The sequence below is a fragment of the Oratosquilla oratoria genome, chromosome 24 (assembly GCF_046742065.1).
Source record: "Oratosquilla oratoria isolate Oo_2021 chromosome 24, ASM4674206v1, whole genome shotgun sequence".
NCBI lineage: Eukaryota > Metazoa > Arthropoda > Malacostraca > Stomatopoda > Squillidae > Oratosquilla > Oratosquilla oratoria.
Genome location: NC_134800.1, coordinates 34,545,810 through 34,563,919, shown reverse-complemented (window position 1 = coordinate 34,563,919; position 18,110 = coordinate 34,545,810). Strand labels below are relative to the sequence as shown.

Here is an 18,110-nt window from a genome sequence, read left to right as displayed (position 1 = left end):
TCCGTGTTAACTTTTTTTTTTAACAGTTTTGCATCATCTGCAAAGAAGCTCATATAACTTTCAATTACGTCATCCATATCATTAATATATATAGCAAACATTATTGGGGCCAGAACTGTTCCTTGTGGAACACCGCTTATTACTTCATCCCATTCTGAGTGTTTGTCTCTTATCACTACTCTCATTTTTCTTTCTTGCAAAAAGTCTTCCATCCATTGAAGCAGTTGGCCCTGTATTCCTCCTTCAGTTTCTAATTTCTTAAGTAACTTCTTATGTGGTACTTTGTCAAAAGCTTTTTTTTAGGTCTAGAAATGCTTATCTTTGTGTCTTCTAATATACTTTTATGTTCACTCTCTTCCCACGAGGCTGTTTTTGGAGGCACATAATTTATCCATCTCTTTCTTGTATTATATCTATTAGCCTTGAATAGAAACATATTAAATTGGTGACGCATGATCGTCCTTGTCTGAATCCAAATTGCCTTGGATTTAGCACGTTGTTTTTTTCTAAATACTTTACCCATCTACTTTTGACAATTCTTTCACAAATTTTTGCTATTGTACTTGTTAGAGAGACTGGTCTATAGTTGGTAGGGTCTTCCTTATTTCCTCCTTTATATATAGGTACTATATTTGTTTTTTTCCAATCTTCTGGAACTTTTCCTTCTTTCAAGGAACTGTTTATTATGCTATGTATTTTGTCTGCCAGTTCATTCCTGCCTTCTTTCAAAATCCAGTTTGCTATTTCATCTGGTCCATGCGATTTTCTGATATCAAGATTACTCAAATGTTTCAATATTTCATTCTTTGTTACTTCTATTTCTTTCATAGGGGGGACTTTCTCTTTCCATTCGATCTCTTCAGGTTGTATGTTCTCCCTTGTAAACACTGATTTAAAATGCTTGTTCATAATTTCCGCCATTTCAATTTCCTCTGTGTATTCAACTCCTCCGTGTCTTAATTTCTCCAAATCTTGTATGTTTTTCAGTTTACTGTTTACAAATCTGTGAAATAGGTTTGGTTGATCTTTACATTTTTCTATGACATCTTTTTCATATTTTCTCTTTTCGTCTCTGCACGCTTGTACATATTCATTTCTATAACAAGTATATATTTTCCATTTTTAAGGTCTTTTGTATTTTTCAATTTGGTCCAAGCTTTGTCTCTTTTGTCTTTCAACTCCCTACAATTTTTGTTGTACCAGCTTTTTACATATCCCTTTTCTTGTTTTTGTCTTGGGACATACTTTACCACTCCTTTTTTTTTTTTTTTTTTTGTGTCAAAATATTCCATTTCTCTTCCACTGTTGTTTCTTCATGGTATATTCCTTCCCAGTTTTCTTTTTGAAAGAATTCTCTTATTTTGATCAAAGTTTGTTATTTCATACATCATTCTTCCTTTTCTACATTGTTCATTTCTTTTCTTGTATTTTTCCTCATTTAGTTCCAGTTGAATCAGTATATGGTCACTTTTACTTATTGGTGTTTTATATTCAATCTTTTCTACTATTCTAGTCTCGATGGTTCTTCCTCATTTCTATATCTAGTGTTCTCCTGTATCCACTGTGTCATTGTATGGTCAATAATCATCTCGAGTAGAACATTTCCCCATGAGCCGTCTCCACCCTTTACTGTCATCTCTTTCTAGCAGACTTCTTTGCAATTAAAGTCGCCCATCACAGCTATTCTTCCTCCATCTTCCATTATCTTATTTAATGTTATCTTTGTGTCTTCTAACATACTTTTATGTTCACTCTCTTCCCACGAGGCTGTTTTTGGAGGCACATAATTTATCACAAACTTTCTGCTCCTCTTATCTCTGTCTTCCACTTCGATCATAATCATCTCTACTGTATTCTTTCCATATGTGACACACCTCACGTTTATATCCTTCTTAGTCAGGAACATAACTCCACACCCTTGTTTTGTCTCTCTGTTTCTAATCCAATAATTATATGCGTCATGTCCTACACTGTTGGGTGGTCGTGGACCTTTTAATTTCGTTTCTACAATTCCCATTATGTCCGGTTCTTTTTCCTTCAGATAATCATTCAGCTCATTCAATCCTGTTATTAATCCATCTATATTTGTGTAAGACACTCTTAGTTTTCTGCCACTTCCATTGTATTCTCTGTTTCCCTTTTGTTTTTCTCTAGTATTTCGAATTTCCTTACTTTCATATTCACTACTCTCCAATAGAATTTCTCTTTTTCTGACTCTGTTCTGTTCTTGTTTTTTTCCTTAGCTTGTTGTCTTTTCATTTTTTCTTCCTCTCTTTCCTCTTTATTCATTTCTCTTTTTATCCATACCTTTTTATATTGTTCACTTGCTGCTAGTTTCCCTGTTTTTGCTAAGATATTCTCTGCCGTCGTTTGTGACCTGCATTTAATCTTAATTGGTCTGGTCTTATCTGTACTATACTTTCCGAGTCTAAACTTCTCTTCAATTTGTTTCATGATTTCAGGTTGATCTTCCTGAACTAATTCTAGTAATCTGCTTACTTTTTCATTTTCCTCATTGATTCTTGTGGTTGTATCTGGGTTGTGTTTCTCTTCCATTCCTAATATAATTATACATTTCTTGTTATATGCTAAGTCTCTTAATATATTCTCCTTTTGAGTCTTCAGTTTGTTCTTTCATTTGCTGTTTAATTATGTTAGTAGATGCAACTTTACTGTTTTCATGGAATGTCTTCCAACCCTTAGCTTCTTTAGCTATGGCCTCTTTGTTTTCTTTATTATTCCTCTTTAATTCTTCATTCTCCTCTTTTACTTCTTTTAACTGTCTTTTTAGTTCTTCTATATTCTTAGTTAAGTTTTTGTTCGCCTTCTCTAGTTCTTCCAATCTTTCAACCCTTTGGGCAATTTCTAACATTCTACCGAACCTACTCTCCCAATGTTCGGTCATTTGTTCAAGTTTTTGTTCTAGTCTTGCCAGTCGGGGGAGGTTGGTATCCGCCCCCCCCCCTCATTAAATCCATGGAAATTATTATCCTCACCTTCTATTGGGCTGCTCATATCTATGTTTCTAATCTTTACATTTTTGTTAGACTCTTCATCGTCACTAAATTTATCCGGTCCGCGTTTGTTTACATGGCGTCTGCCTGCCTGGACCAAGTCCTCTCCTTCCTCATTTCCTTCCATTTCCCTCAGTAATCCCTCCCCTTCTCCTTTTCCCTCACTTTCCCACTACACCACGAGCAATCCCCTTCCCTGCAAATACAATAGGTACTTCCTTTGCGTTGAGATTCACGAAAATTTCACTTTTTCTTCAGGACGTCAATCCTCGCCGTCTGTCCGACGTAAGTGTGTGTGTGTGTGTGTGTGTGTGTGTGTGTATATATATATATATATATATATATATATATATATATATATATATATATATATATATATATATAATTCATTTTGCTGGGTGATTGACAAAATTTTGCTTTGGCTGAAGAGGTCAGTGAAACACTACAATGCGGTACATTGAATATTTTATTGATGACTGACAGCACAATGTGACTGGAATGGAGGGTGACTGGTGAATTCATAAGTGAAGGAAGTGTGAAAAAAGGACATTTTGGTGGAGTTGACTTCATTGAGGAATTTCTCATTGTATTGTTGGTTGACACTGCAATGACAAGTAGGGGGACATAATATTTATAATAACTGATGTCCACAGACTTGCATACTTCACACAGCATTGTTTGAATAGTGCATTTGCCCCCAACTCCATGTTAGTCCTTCCTTAAACTTAACCAGCCAGAGAGGCACTCCTACCCCTGACGCACAAGAATCCACACACACACACACACACTTTCTTCGGATGGACGGCGAGAATTGGAATTCCGAAGAAAAAGGAAAATCTACGTGGATCTCAACGTCAAGGAAGTACCTTACTGTATATATAGGGAAGGTGAAAGCTCGTGGTGTAGTGGGAAAGTGATAAAAAAGAAGGGGAGGGATTATTGAGGGAAATGGAAGGAAATGAGGAAGAGGGGGACTTGGTCCAGGAGACCAGGCGTCTTGTAAACAAAAGACGGACCGATGATGACGAGGATTTCGGTGATGACGGGATCAACAAAAATGTAAAGCTTAGAAATATAGATAAGAGCAGCACAGTGGAAGGTGATGATAATAGTTTCCAGGGGTTTGAAGAGGGTGGGGGCATACCAACCTCCCCCAATTAGCAAGACTAGAGGAAAAATTTGGTAAAATGACCGAGCATTGGGAAAATAGGTTCTGTAACGTAGCCAAGATTGCGCAGAGAGTTGAAAGATTGGAAGAACTAGAGAAGGCAAACAAAAACTTAACTTTAGAAATAGAAGAATTAAAAAGACAGTTAAAAGAAGTTAAAGAAGAGAATGAGGAATTAAAGAGGAATAATAAAGACAATAAAGAGGCCATAGCAAAGGAAGCACAGGGCTGAAAAAAATCCAAGAACAGTAAAGTTGCATTTACTGACATAATTAAGCAACAAATGAAAGAACAAACTGAAGATTCAGTTATTAAAGTGATGAGACAGAAGGAGAATATAGTAAGAGACTTAGCAGATAAAAAGAAATGTATAATTATATTAGGAATGTAAGAGAAATTTAACCAAAATAGAACCACAAGAATTAAAGAGGAAAAAGAAAAAGTAAATAGTTTACTAGAATTAGTTCAGGAAGATGAACCTGAAATCATGAAACAAATTGAAGAGATGTTTAGAATCGGAAAATATAGTACAGATAAGACCAGACCAATTAAGATTGAATTCAGGTCACAAACAACAGCAGAGAATATCTTAGCAAAAACAGGGAAACTAGCAGCAAGTGAACAATATAAAAAGGTATGGATAAAAAGAGAAATGAATAAAGAGGAAAGAGAGGAAGAAAAAATGAAAAGGCAAGAAGCTAATGAAAAAAAAAACGAGAACAGAACGGAGTCAGAAAAATAAGAATTCTATTGGAGAGTAGTGAATATGAAAGTGAGGAAATGGAACATAACAGAGAGAAACAAAAAAGAAACAGAAAATACAATGGAAATAACAGAAAGTTAAGAGTGTCCTACACAAATATAGATGGATTTATAACAGGATTGAATGAACTGAACGAGTATCTGAAGGAAAAAGAACCGGACATAATGGGAATTGTAGAGACAAAATTAAAAGGTCCACGACCACCCAACAGCATAGGACACAATGCATATAATTATCGGATTAGAAACAGAGAGACAAAACAAGGGGGTGGAGTTATGTTCCTGACTAAGAAGGATATAAACGTGAGGTGTGTCACATATGGAAAGAATAGAGTAGAGATGATTATGATAGAAGTAGAAGACAAAGATAAGAAGAGCAGAAAGTTTGTAATAAACTACGTGCCCCCAAAAACAGCCTCGTGGGAAGAGAGTGAACATAAAAGTATGTTAGAAGACACAACAATAACATTAAATAAGATAATGGAAGATGGAGGAAGAATAGTTATGATGGGCGACTTTAATTGCAAAGAAGTCTGCTGGGAAGAGATGACAGTAAAGGGTGGAGACGACTCATGGGGAAATGTTCTACTTGAGATGATTATTGACCATACAATGACACAATGGATTCAAGAGAACACTAGGTATAGAAATGAAGAACCATCGAGACTAGACCTAATAATCACATCAGAACCTGAAATAGTGGAAAAGATAGAATACCAGGCACCAATAAGTAAAAGTGACCACATATTGATAGAACTAGAACTAAATGAGGAAAAATACATGAAAAGAAATGAACAATATAGAAAAGGAAGATTGATGTATGATTTTTTTTTTTTATCAAATAAGAGTATTCTTTTAAAATGAAGGATGGGAAAGAATACACAAAGAAGATACAACAGTAGAAGAGAAATGGAATATTTTGACAAAAATTTATAGAAAAAAAAAAAAAGGAGTGGAAAAGTATGTCCCAAGACACAAAAACAAGAAAAAGAATATCTAAAGTGCTGGTACAACAAAAGTTGTAAGAAGTTAAAAGACAAAAGAGACAAAGCTTGGACCAAATGGAAGAAACACAAAAGACCTGACAAATGGAAAATATACACTACTTATAGAAATGAATATGTACAAGTGTGCAGAGACGAAAAAAGAAAATATGAAAAAGATGTCATAGAAAAATGTAAAGATCAACCAAAACTATTTTAAAGATTTGTAAACAACAAACTGAAAAACAAACAAGAATTAGAGAAATTACGACAAGGAGGAGTTGAATACACAGAGGAAATAGAAATGGCAGAAATTATGAACAAGCATTTTAAATCATTGTTTAAAAGGGAGAACATACAATCTGGAGAGATCGAATGGGAAGAGAAAGTCCCCCCTATGAAAGAAATAGAAGTAACAAAGAACAAAATGATGAAACACTTGAGGAATCTTGATGTCAGAAAATCGCATGGGCCAGATGAAATAGCAAACTGGATTTTGAAAGAATGCAGGAATGAACTGGCAGACAAAATACATAGCATAATAAACAGTTCCTTGAAAGAAGGAAAAGTTACAGAAGATTGGAAAAAAAGCAAATATAGTACCTATATATAAAGGAGGAAATAAAGAGGACCCTACCAACTATAGACCAGTCTCTCTAACAAGTACAATAGCAAAAATCTGTGAAAGAATTATCAAAAGTAGATGGGTAAAGTATTTAGAAAAAAAAAAAAAACGTACTAAATCCAAGGCAGTTTGGATTCAGACAAGGACGATCATGCGTCACCAATTTAATATGTTTCTATTCAAGGCTAATAGATATAATACAAGAAAGAGATGGATGGGCTGATTGTGCATTTCTAGACCTAAAAAAAGCTTTTGACAAAGTACCACATAAGAAGTTACTTAAGAAATTAGAAACTGAAGGAGGAATACAGGGCAAACTGCTTAAATGGATGGAAGACTTTTTGCAAGAAAGAAAAATGAGAGTAGTGATAAGAGACAAACACTCTAACTGGGATGAAGTAATAAGCGGTGTTCCACAAGGAACAGTTTTGGCCCCAATAATGTTTGCTATATATATTAATGATATGGATAAAGAAATTGAAAATTGCATGAGCTTCTTTGCAGATGATGCAAAACTGTTAAAAAAAAGTGAACACGGAAGAAGATTGTGAGTCACTAGAGTGATCTCAATAAAGTCTAGGAATGGAGTAGGAAGTGGGAGATGGAGTTCAATACCAAAAAGTGTAGTATCATGGAATTTGGAAAAAAAAAAACAGGATTATATAAATTGGGAGAAGAAGGAATAAAAAAGTAGAAAATGAAAAGGACCTGGGAGTCATTATTATGAATAACATGTCACCTGAGAAACATATAAACAAGATTTTTGGAGAAACTTATAATTTAATAAGAACAATCAAAGTAGCATTTACATACCTGGATGAAGAAATGGTGAAGAAAATACTAATCACTTTGATAAGACCAAGATTGGAATATGCAGCAACGATGTGGTCACAAAAAAAAAAAAAAAAAAAAAAAAAAATATATATATATATATATATATATATATATATATATATATATATATATATATATATCAAAACTTGAAAGAATACAAAGAGCAATTACAAAATTGGCACCAACACTCTCAAAACTATTATATGAAGAGAGACTAGCAAAACTTGAACTACAGACACTAGAGCAAAGAAGAGAGAGAGGAGATTTGATAACTATTTACAGAATCATGAAAGGCATATAAATTATTGATAGAGAGGATCTAATAAAATGGGGTGATAGAAATACAAGAGGACACAGAAAGAAAACCAAGAAAGACAACTATAGAAGAGATCTGAAAAAGAATAGCTTTCCTCACAGAGTAATTGACATTTGGAACAAGTTAGATGAGAAAGTAGTGTGTGCAAAAACAATACATGAATTTAAAAATAGTTTAGATAAAATGACATATAAAGACGGGACACCACGAGCATAGCTCCCCTTCCCGTAAAATACAACTATGTAAATACAATTAGGTAAATACACACACACATTCGTCGAATGGACGGTGAAGATTGGAGTTCCGAAGAAAAAGTGTAATTTTCGTGGATCTCAACGTCAAGTACCTTATTGTATTTACAGGGAAGGGGAAAGCTCGTGGTGTAGTGGGAAGGTGAGAAAAAAGGAGAAGGCGAGGGATTACTGAGGGAAATGGAAGGAAATGAGGAAGGGGAGGACTTGGTCCAGGAGACCAGGCGTCTTGTAAACAAGCGAAGGACCGATGATGATTTTGGTGAAGAAGGGATGAACAAAAATGTAAAGATTAGAAATATAGATAAGAGCAGCACAATGGAAGGTGAGGATAATAATTTCCAGGGTTTTAATGAGGGGGGGGGATGCCAACCTCCCCCGATTAGCAAGACTAGAGGAAAAACTTGAGAAAATGACCGAACATTGGGAGAGTAGGTTCAGTAAAATGGCAGAGATTGCGCAGAGTTGACAAATTGGAATAATTAGAGAAGGTGAACAAAAAACCTATCTAAAGTAATAGAAGACTTAACAAGACAGTTAAAAGAAGTAAAGGATGAGAATAAGGAATTAGAGAAGAAGAACAAAGAGAATAGAGAGTCCATAGCAAAAGAAGAACAGGGTTGGAAAAAATCCAAGAGAACAGTAAAGTTGCATTTACTGACATAACAAAACAGCAAATGAAAGAACAAACTGAAGACTCAGTTATTAAAGTGAAGAGACAGAAGGAGAATATAGTAAGAGGCTTAGCAGATAAAAAGAAATGAATAATTATATTAGGAATGGAAGAGGAGTATAATCTTAATAGAACCACAAGAATCAAAGAGGAAAAAGAAAAGGTAAGCAGTTTACTACAATTAGTTCAGGAAGATGAACCTGAAATCATGAAACAAATTGAAGAGAAGTTTAGACTCGGAAAGTATAGTACAGATAAGACCAGACCAATTAAGATAAAATTCAGGTCACAAATGACAGCAGAGAATATCTTAGCAAAAACAGGGAAACTAGCAAACAGTGATTAATATAAAAAGGTATGGATAAAAAGAGAAATGAATAGAGAGGAAAGAGAGGAGGAAAAATGAAAAGACAAGAAGCGAAGGAAAAAAAACGAGAACAGAACAGAGACAGAAAAAGAGAAATTCTATTGGAGAGTAGTAGATATGAAATTGAGGAGATGGGCAATACCAGAGAAAAACAAAAGAGAAACAGAAAATACAATGGAAGTAGCAGAAAATTAAGAGCGTCTTACACAAATATAGATGGATTAATAACAGGATTGAATGAACTGAATGATTATCTGAAGGAAAAAGAACCGGACATAATGGGAATTGTAGAAACGAAATTAAAAGGTCCACTACCACCCAACAGTGTAGGACATGATGCATATAATTATTGGATTAGAAACAGAGAGACAAAACAAGGGGGTGGAGTTATGTTCCTGACTAAGAAAGATATAAACGTGAAAAGTGTCACATATGGAAAGAATACAGTAGAGATGATTATGATCGAAGTGGAAGACAGAGATAAGAAGAACAGAAAGTTTGTGATAAATTATGTGGCTCCAAAAACAGCCTCGTGGGAGGAGAGTGAACATAAAAGTATGTTAGAAGACACAAGGATAACATTAAATAAGATAATGGAAGATGGAGGAAGAATAGTTATGATGGGCGACTTTAATTGCAAAGAAGTCTGCTGGGAAGAGATGACAGTAAAGGGTGGAGACGACTCATGGGGAAATGTTCTACTCGTGATGATTATTGACCATACAATGACACAGGAGATACAAGAGAACACTAGGTATAGAAATGAAGAAAAACCATCGAGACTAGACCTAATAATCACATTTGAACCTAAATTGTGGAAAAGATTGAATATAAAACACCTATAAGTAAAAGTGACCACATATTGATTGAACTGGAACTAAACGAGGAAAAATACATGAAAAGAAATGAACAATATAGAAAAGGAAGAATGATGTATGAAAATTTTTATTTTTGATCAAATAAGAGAATTCTTTCAAAAAGAAAACTGGGAAAGAATATACAAAAAGAAACAACAGTGGAAGAGAAATGGAATATTTTGACAAAAATTCATAAAAAAAAGGAGTGGAAAAATATGTCCCTAGACCAAAACAAGAAAAAGAATATGTAGAGTGCTGGTACAACAAAAGTTGTAGGGAATTAAAAGACAATAGAGATAAAGCATGGACCAAATTGAAGAAAGACATAAGATCTGAAAAATAGAAAATATATACTAGTTATAGAAATGAATATGTACAAGTGTGCAGAGAGAAAAAGAGAAAATATGAAAAAAGTTTCATAGAAAAATGTAAAGATCAACCAAAACTATTTTACAGATTTGTAAACAACAAACTGTAAAACAAACAAGATTTAGAGAAATTAAGACCATGAGTTGAATACACAGAGAAAATAGAAACGGCATTCTAAATCAGTGTTTACAAGGGAGAACATACAAACCTGGAGAGATTGAATACACAGAGGAAATAGAAATGGCATTTTAAATCAGTGTTTAAAAGGGAGAACATACAATCTGGAGAGATTGAATGGGAAGTGAAAGTCCCCCCTATGAAAGAAATAGAAGTAACAAAGAACGAAATAGTGAAACACTTGAGTAATCTTGATATCAGAAAATTGCATGGACCAGATGATATAGCAAACTAGATTTTGAAAGAATGCAGGAATGAACTGCCAGACAAAATACATAGCATAATAAACAGTTCCTTGAAAGAAGGGCAAGTTCTAAAAGATTGGAAAAAAACAAATATAGTACCTATATATAAAGGGGGAAATAAAGAGGACCCTACAAACTATAGACCAGTCTCTCTAACAAGTACAATAGCAAAAATTTGTGAAAGAATTGTCAAAAGTAGATGGGTAAAGTATCTGGAAAAAAACAACGTGCTAAATCCAAGGCAATTTGGATTCAGACAAGGACGATCATGCGTCACCAATTTAATATGTTTCTATTCAAGGCTAATAGATATAATACAAGAAAGAGATGGATGGGCTGATTGTGCATTTCTAGACCTAAAAAAAGCTTTTGACAAAGTACCACATAAGAAGTTGCTTAAGAAATTAGAAACTGAAGGAGGAATACAGGGCAAACAGCTTCAATGGATGGAAGACTTTTTGCAAGAAAGAAAAATGAGAGTAGTGATATGAGACAAACACTCAAATTGGGATGAAGTAATAAGCGGTGTTCCACAAGGAACAGTTCTGGGCCCAATAATGTTTGCTATATATATTAATGATATGGATGAAGAAATTGAAAGATATATGAGCTTCTTTGCAGATGATGCAAAACTATTAAAAAAAAGTGAACAAGAAAGAAGATTGTGAGTCACTACAGAGTGATCTCAATAAAGTCTGGGAATGGAGTAGAAAGTGGGAGATGGAGTTCAATACCAAAAAGTGTAGTATAATGGAATTTGGAAAAAGCAAAGAATAACAGGATCATATAAATTGGAAGAAGGAATAAAAAAGTTGAAAATGAGAAGGACCTGGGAGTCATTGTTATGAATGATATGTCACCTGAGAAACATATAAATAAGATTTTTGGAGAAACTTATAATTTAATAAGAACAATCAAAGTAGCATTTACATACCTGGATGAAGAAATGGTGAAGAAAATACTAATCACTTTGATAAGACCAAGATTGGAATATGCAGCAACGATGTGGTCACCAAGTACAAAAAAAAATAAAAATGTATAACAAAACTTGAAAGAATACAAAGAGCAATTACAAAATTGGCACCAACACTCTCAAAACTATCATATGAAGAGAGACTAGCAAAACTTGAACTACAGACACTAGAGCAAAGAAGAGAGAGAGGAGATTTGATAACTATTTACAGAATCATGAAAGGCATATAAATTATTGATAGAGAGGATCTAATAAAATGGGATGACAGAAAAACAAGAGGACACGGAAAGAAAATCAAGAAAGACAGCTATAGAAGAGATCTGAAAAAGAACAGCTTTCCTCGCAGAGTAATAGACAGTTGGAACAAGTTAGATGAGAAAGTGGTGTGTGCAAAGAAACAATACATGAATTTAAAAATAGTTTAGATAAAATTATATATAAAGACGGGACACCACGAGCATAGCTCCCCTTCCCGTAAAATACAACTAGGTAAATACACACACACATGTACGTCGGATACACGGCGAAGATTGGAACTCCAGAAAAGATGTGCAATTTTCGTGGATCTCAACGATGAAGGAGTATCTTGTTGTATTAGTAGGGAAGGGGGAAAGCTTGTAGTGTAGTGGGAAGGTGAAGAAATAGGAGAGAGGGATTATTGAGGAAAATGTAAGGAAATGAGGAAGGGGACGAACGGGCTTCAGATCTTAGGAGAGGTGTAAACAAACGGGGGCCAGAATACACAGACGAGGAACAACAAGGAAGATAACTGCTTTTATGGATTTAATTAGGGAGGTGACAACCTCCCCTGACTAGTAAATCTAGTGGGGAGAAGAAGAAAAAAAAAAAAAATGAACGAAGAAGGAGAGGTTAGGTTTGACCAATTATCACAGGTTCCTCAAAGAGTTGATAAACTGGAAGAACTAAAGAAGGAGAATCAAAGCCTAACTAAAGAAATAGAAAAATAAAAAAGACAGTTAAAAAAATAAAAGATGAGAATAAGAAATTAAAGAAGAAGAATAAAGAAAATAAAGAGTCCATAGCAAAGGAAGCATAGTATTGGAGAAAAGTCCAAGAGAACAACAAAGTTGTATTTAGAGATATAGTGACACAACAGATGAAAGAACAAAATAAGGACACAGTTAATAAAGTTATGAGAGAAAAGGAAAATATAGTAAGAGACTAAGCCGACAAAAAGAAATGTATAATTATATTAGGGATGTAGAAGTATAATCTTAATAGGACAACAGTAAAAGAGGAAAAGGAAAAGGGAAACAAGATATTAGAAGTAGTTCAAGAGGATGGACAAGAAACAGGGAAAGAAACTGAAGAAATATATAGAATAGGGAAATACAATACAGATAAGACTAGACCAATTAAGATCAAATTCAGGTCACAAACGACAGCAGAGAATATCTTAGGAAAAACAGGTAAACTAGTTGACAGTGAACAATATAAATAAGTATGGACAAAAAGAGAAATGAATAAAAAGGAAAGAGAGGAGGGGAAAACAAAAATACTAGAAACTAAGGGAAAAAAACGAGAAAAGAACAGTCAGAAAAAGATAAATTCTATTGGAGAGCACTGGATATGAAAGTGAGGATATGGTTTATAGCAGAGAAAAATGGAAAGGAAACAGAAAACGCGATGGAAGTAGCAGAAAATTAAAAGTGTCTTACACAAACATAGGTGGCTTAATAACAGACTTGAACGAACTGAATGATTACCTGAAGGAAAAAGAACCGGACATAATGGGAATTGTAGAGGCAAAATTGAAAGGTCCACTACCACCCAACAGTGTAGGACATGGTGCATACAATTATTGGATTAGAAACAGAGAAGTAAAACAAGGCAGTGGCGGATTAACTATAAGGCAAACTAGGCACATGCCTTAGGGCCACAAAAGAAGAAGAAAAAAGAAATCCAGGCCATTTCTGGCAGTCCAAAAACATTTTAATTATGACAAAGAGAAAAATGTTACGTGTCAGTTATCGGTAATTAGCCACGTTGTGAAAGGTAGTTGTTTACCATGTTTTAAGTGCTTTGGCTGTAAAACAATAAAATTCTTAAGTTTCGTAATCATCAGACATTTCTTTTGACGTTGTTTACATATCTACATGTATGTCCTTGTCCGTGTGTACTGTTGGTGGCAGAAACTCACAGAGAACCGTGAACGGTTATGGCCCATCATGAGTGACTCAGAGTACTGACAGGTTTATTTCTGCTCAAGTAGTTAATTTTTGCTTCGAGTTTTTGTTCGACACATATTTTTGCCAAACGATTCATCGGAAATTGTTTCTCATATTTTTGTTGTAGTAATGTTCCTCATTGTTCTATTAATATTTTCTCATTTTTCTCACGTTATATTCCATCATATGTAAATCAGTTTAAAGTTTCTTTCTACCTAGATCTGATCTAGGTAGAAAGAAACTTTTCACTGAATGAATGATCTAGTAGATCATTCATTCAGGCTTCGAGGTTTTACTTGAGACATGTTTTTGTCAAGTGATTCATGGATACTTTTGCTTACATTTTTGTTACAGAATTGTCCCTCGCTGTTCTATTAACGTTTTCTCATTTGTTTAGACACAGTATATTCAGTTACATATAAAATAAGAGTTTTAAGGAATTTTTTTTTAACGACCAAGAACCAGATTATCAGTCTGTCTGTAGGCTATGTATATTGGGTTCACTGTGTTTTAATCATCATTCGCCAGATCTCCTGCTTAGAGGTAAGAACCCGTGTGTTTTATATTACTTCTTGTGTTTAAAAGATCTGATGATCTCGAAACGTAACATTTGAAAATCAAAGATGCTAGCTCAAGTACTACTATACAATCAAGGTTTTCAATCTGCTCGATTTGGTGACAATCCCTCGGGGCATTCATTTACATTCAATTACTTTGTTGTACATCTTGACACACACACACACGCTCGGTGGCGGATTGGTACGGCTCGGTGGCGGATTGGTAACGCGCTGGCCTCACAAGCCAGAGAACCGGGGTTCGATTCCCCGGCGGGCGGAGATAATTTGGATTTGTCTCCTTTCACGTGTAACCCCTGTTCACCTAGCAGTGAGTAGGTACGGGATGTTAGTCAAGAAGTTGTGACCTTGCTGTCATGGTGTGTGAGTGGTCTCAGACCTACCCAAAGATCGGCAAATAATGAGCTCTGAGCTCGCTGCCGTAGGGTGGTGTTTGGCTGTCTCAACAGAGGCTGCAGCAGATCCGAGGTGAATTACACACACCTCACGTATAGTCAGACTAGTGACTATAGAAAGTGTCCCTGCTCCAGTTTGAAAATAATTTATTCAAATTGGTTAATATATAAAATCTCAACTAAAAAATGTTTTTCCTTTTTCAGGCTTTCTTCACGGGACTTCACCATGTCAATGTCAAAACGGAAAGGTGGTTGGTTGGGAAAGAGCTCAGGAATCAAAAAAGAAAAAGCAAATGCAAGAAGATCTGTTGGAGAAAACACACAAATTAACTTCATATTTTCAAGTTGTAGACAAAGATGTTGGAAGCAGCAGTGGTGACTTAGATGATTAATCTCCTACTTCTCCTCCATCAGACACTGTCCAAAGGAAAGTTATTGGTGATGATGATAAAGAATCTACAGCCACAAAAGAAGTTCAGAGTTCAGTTTCAAATGAAGCTGTACCAAATGATGTTGGGCTTTTTGGTAATGACTGGAAGAATATAACTCAGAATTTGAAATCTCATGAAACAAGCACCAAGCATATTGACTCAGTTCTGACTCTTGCTCATCGCTCTGCTGCTGCTGGTCGAATTGATGCTGAGTTGCACAAAAATATGATTGAGCAGCATAAATACTGGAAAAATGTGCTTAGACGTTGTGTTGCAACAATTGCCTTTCTTTGTGAGAGAGGCCTACCACTTCGGGGCAGTAATGAGATTATTGGGTCTGGTAACAATGGCAATTATTTGGGAATATTGGAGTTGATTAGTCAATTTGATCCTTTTCTATCTCAGCATATTCGTCAACATGCCAACCGCGGACGTGGGCATTCATCTTACCTATCAAAAACAATTTGTGAAGAACTTGTCACACTGATGGGACACAAAGTGCTTGATGTTATCAAGCAGGAGATTTTGAAGTCGAGGTATTTCTCTATTTCAGATATTACTCATAGTGACCAGCTGACAATCATTATTCGTCATGTCAATATGACAAATTATGTACCAGTGGAGCGTTTTCTCACATTCATCCCAATTTCCAGTCACACAGGTTCTGCAGAATCTTGCTGATACTCTACTTCAGTACTCATTGCCGTGGACAGACATATGACAATGCTAGTAATATGTCCGGTAAATACATTGGTATGCAGCAAATCCTGAAAAACAAGAACAGTTTGGTGGATTATATTCCATGTGCAGGCCACTCACTAAATCTTGTTGGTCAATCTGCGGTGGATTGCTGTGTTGAAGCTGTTTCATACTTTGGGTTTTTGCAGCATTTGTACACATTCTTTGTAGCATCTACACATCGATGGAGGATTCTGCTAATCCACATAGAACAGAAACCTCATTGCCTTATTCCTAAACACCTATCAGATACCCGATGGTCTGCTAGGGCTGATGCCACTGAGGCTGTATTCCAAAGATATCAACAGTTCCACAGTGCTCTTGAGGAAATTGCAGCTGATGACAGTCAGAATAGGGATACTCAAAATCAGGCAAACGCTTTGGCAGAGCATATGGATACCATAGAAGTATCCTTCATGTGTGAACTTTGGAATGACATTCTGCAGCGCTTCAACCAATGCAGCAAGTTGCTGCAAAGTGCTACCATTGAACTAACAACTGCTATTGGTCTTTTGAAGAGTCTGGCTCAATTCATAAGTGATTGCAGAGAGAAATTTGACATTTATGAGCAGAAAGCCTCTGACCGTTGTGGAAACAGCTCTTATAAGTATGAAAGTGAAACCCACCGAATACCTAAAAGCAAGAAGCATATTAGTGAAGGAAGTGCTGCAGATGCTATGGAAAGTATGACAGGAAAGCAGAAATTTAAAGTTAACACTTTTAATGTCATCATCGATCAACTGAACAGTGCTTTGAAAAAACGCATTGAAGCATATTCAACCATGCAGCAGTGGTTTGGTGTTCTGACTGAGTTTGAATCAATGTCTGATGATGATATTGTGGCTGCAATTGAAAGACTTGTTGGTGTGTATGCAAGTGATCTTTCCTCTGACTTCTATTCAGAATTCTGTCAGTTTATCTGTTGGTATAAGGAACAGACAAAGAAGAAATGTAGCAAAGAAGCGTCAACAGGTATTGCTCAACATATGTTCAAATTAATGCACAAAACTGGAATTTCAACTGCATTTCCAAACACTGAAGTGGCTTTGCGAATTTACTTGTCACTGATGGCTACTAATTGCTCTGGTGAACGGTCATTTTCCCAGCTTACTAGAATTAAGGATGTAAAGCGATCCACAATGAGTCAGCACCGCCTTGGTGTGTTGGCACTTCTGTGCATTGAAAAATATTTGCCATTAGAAACTGACTTCAGTTCTATGATTAATGAGTTTGCTACTGTCAAAGCAAGAAAAGTGAAAATTATAATGTATACAAAAACACATGTATGTAGTAGTACCTTACCTTAACATATGTAAAATTGATAAGATTTTGTTTAGAAATAAATGTTTACTAATGGATATTTGTTATTATTGTACAATAATATAAATTTTATCATTAGTTCAGGCCATATTTTAAAAAAATCTTGAAATTTGCCTTAGGGCCACAAGAGCCTTAATACGCCACTGAAACAAGGGGGTGGAGTTATGTTCCTGAATAAGAAGGATATAAATGTAAGGAATGTCACATATGGAAAGAGAGTAGAGAGGATTATGATGGAAGTGGAGGACAGGGATGGGAAAAGCAGGAAGTTTGTAGTAAATTATGCCTCCTAAAATGGCCTCGTGGAAAGAGAGAACACAAAAGTGTGTTCGAAGACACAAGGATAACACTAAATAAGATAATGGAAGATAGAGGAAGAATAGTTATATTGGGTGACTTTAATTGTAAAGAAATATGCTGGGAAGAGATGACATTGAAGGGTGGAGATGACCTATGGGGAAATGTACTACTTGATATGATTATAGAATATACGATGATGCAATGGATACAAGAGAATACTAGGCATAGAAATGAGGAAGAACCATCGAGACTGGACCTAATAATCACATCAGAACCCGAAATAGTGGACAAGATTGAATATAAGATGCCATTAATTAAAAGTGACCACATATTGGTTGAACTGGAACTAAATGAGGAAAAATACATGGAAAAAATTAACAATATAGAAAGGGAAGACGGATGTATGGAAAAACAAATTTTGATCAAATAAAAGAATTCTTTAAAAAAGCAGACTGGGAAAGGATACACAAGGAGGAAACAACAGTAGAAGAGAAATAGAATATTTTGACAAAAATTTATAAAGGAGTGGAAAAGTATGTTCCAAGACA

The 18,110-nt window shown here is 35.2% G+C and overlaps 1 protein-coding gene and 1 non-coding gene across 2 annotated transcripts; both read left to right on the top strand.

Moving 5' to 3' along the window:
- Window positions 1–14,001: 14,001 nt before the first annotated feature.
- LOC143038240 (uncharacterized) lies at window positions 14,002–17,323 on the top strand. The gene is made up of 2 exons (XM_076207251.1): window positions 14,002–14,346; window positions 14,978–17,323. The coding sequence occupies exon 2, from the start codon at window positions 15,939–15,941 to the stop codon at window positions 17,247–17,249; it is 1,311 nt and encodes a 436-aa protein (XP_076063366.1). The 5' UTR covers window positions 14,002–14,346; window positions 14,978–15,938; the 3' UTR covers window positions 17,250–17,323.
- On the top strand, window positions 14,567–14,638 carry TRNAV-CAC (transfer RNA valine (anticodon CAC)). The gene has a single exon. It is a non-coding gene; the product is annotated as a tRNA-Val (tRNA).
- Window positions 17,324–18,110: the final 787 nt, after the last annotated feature.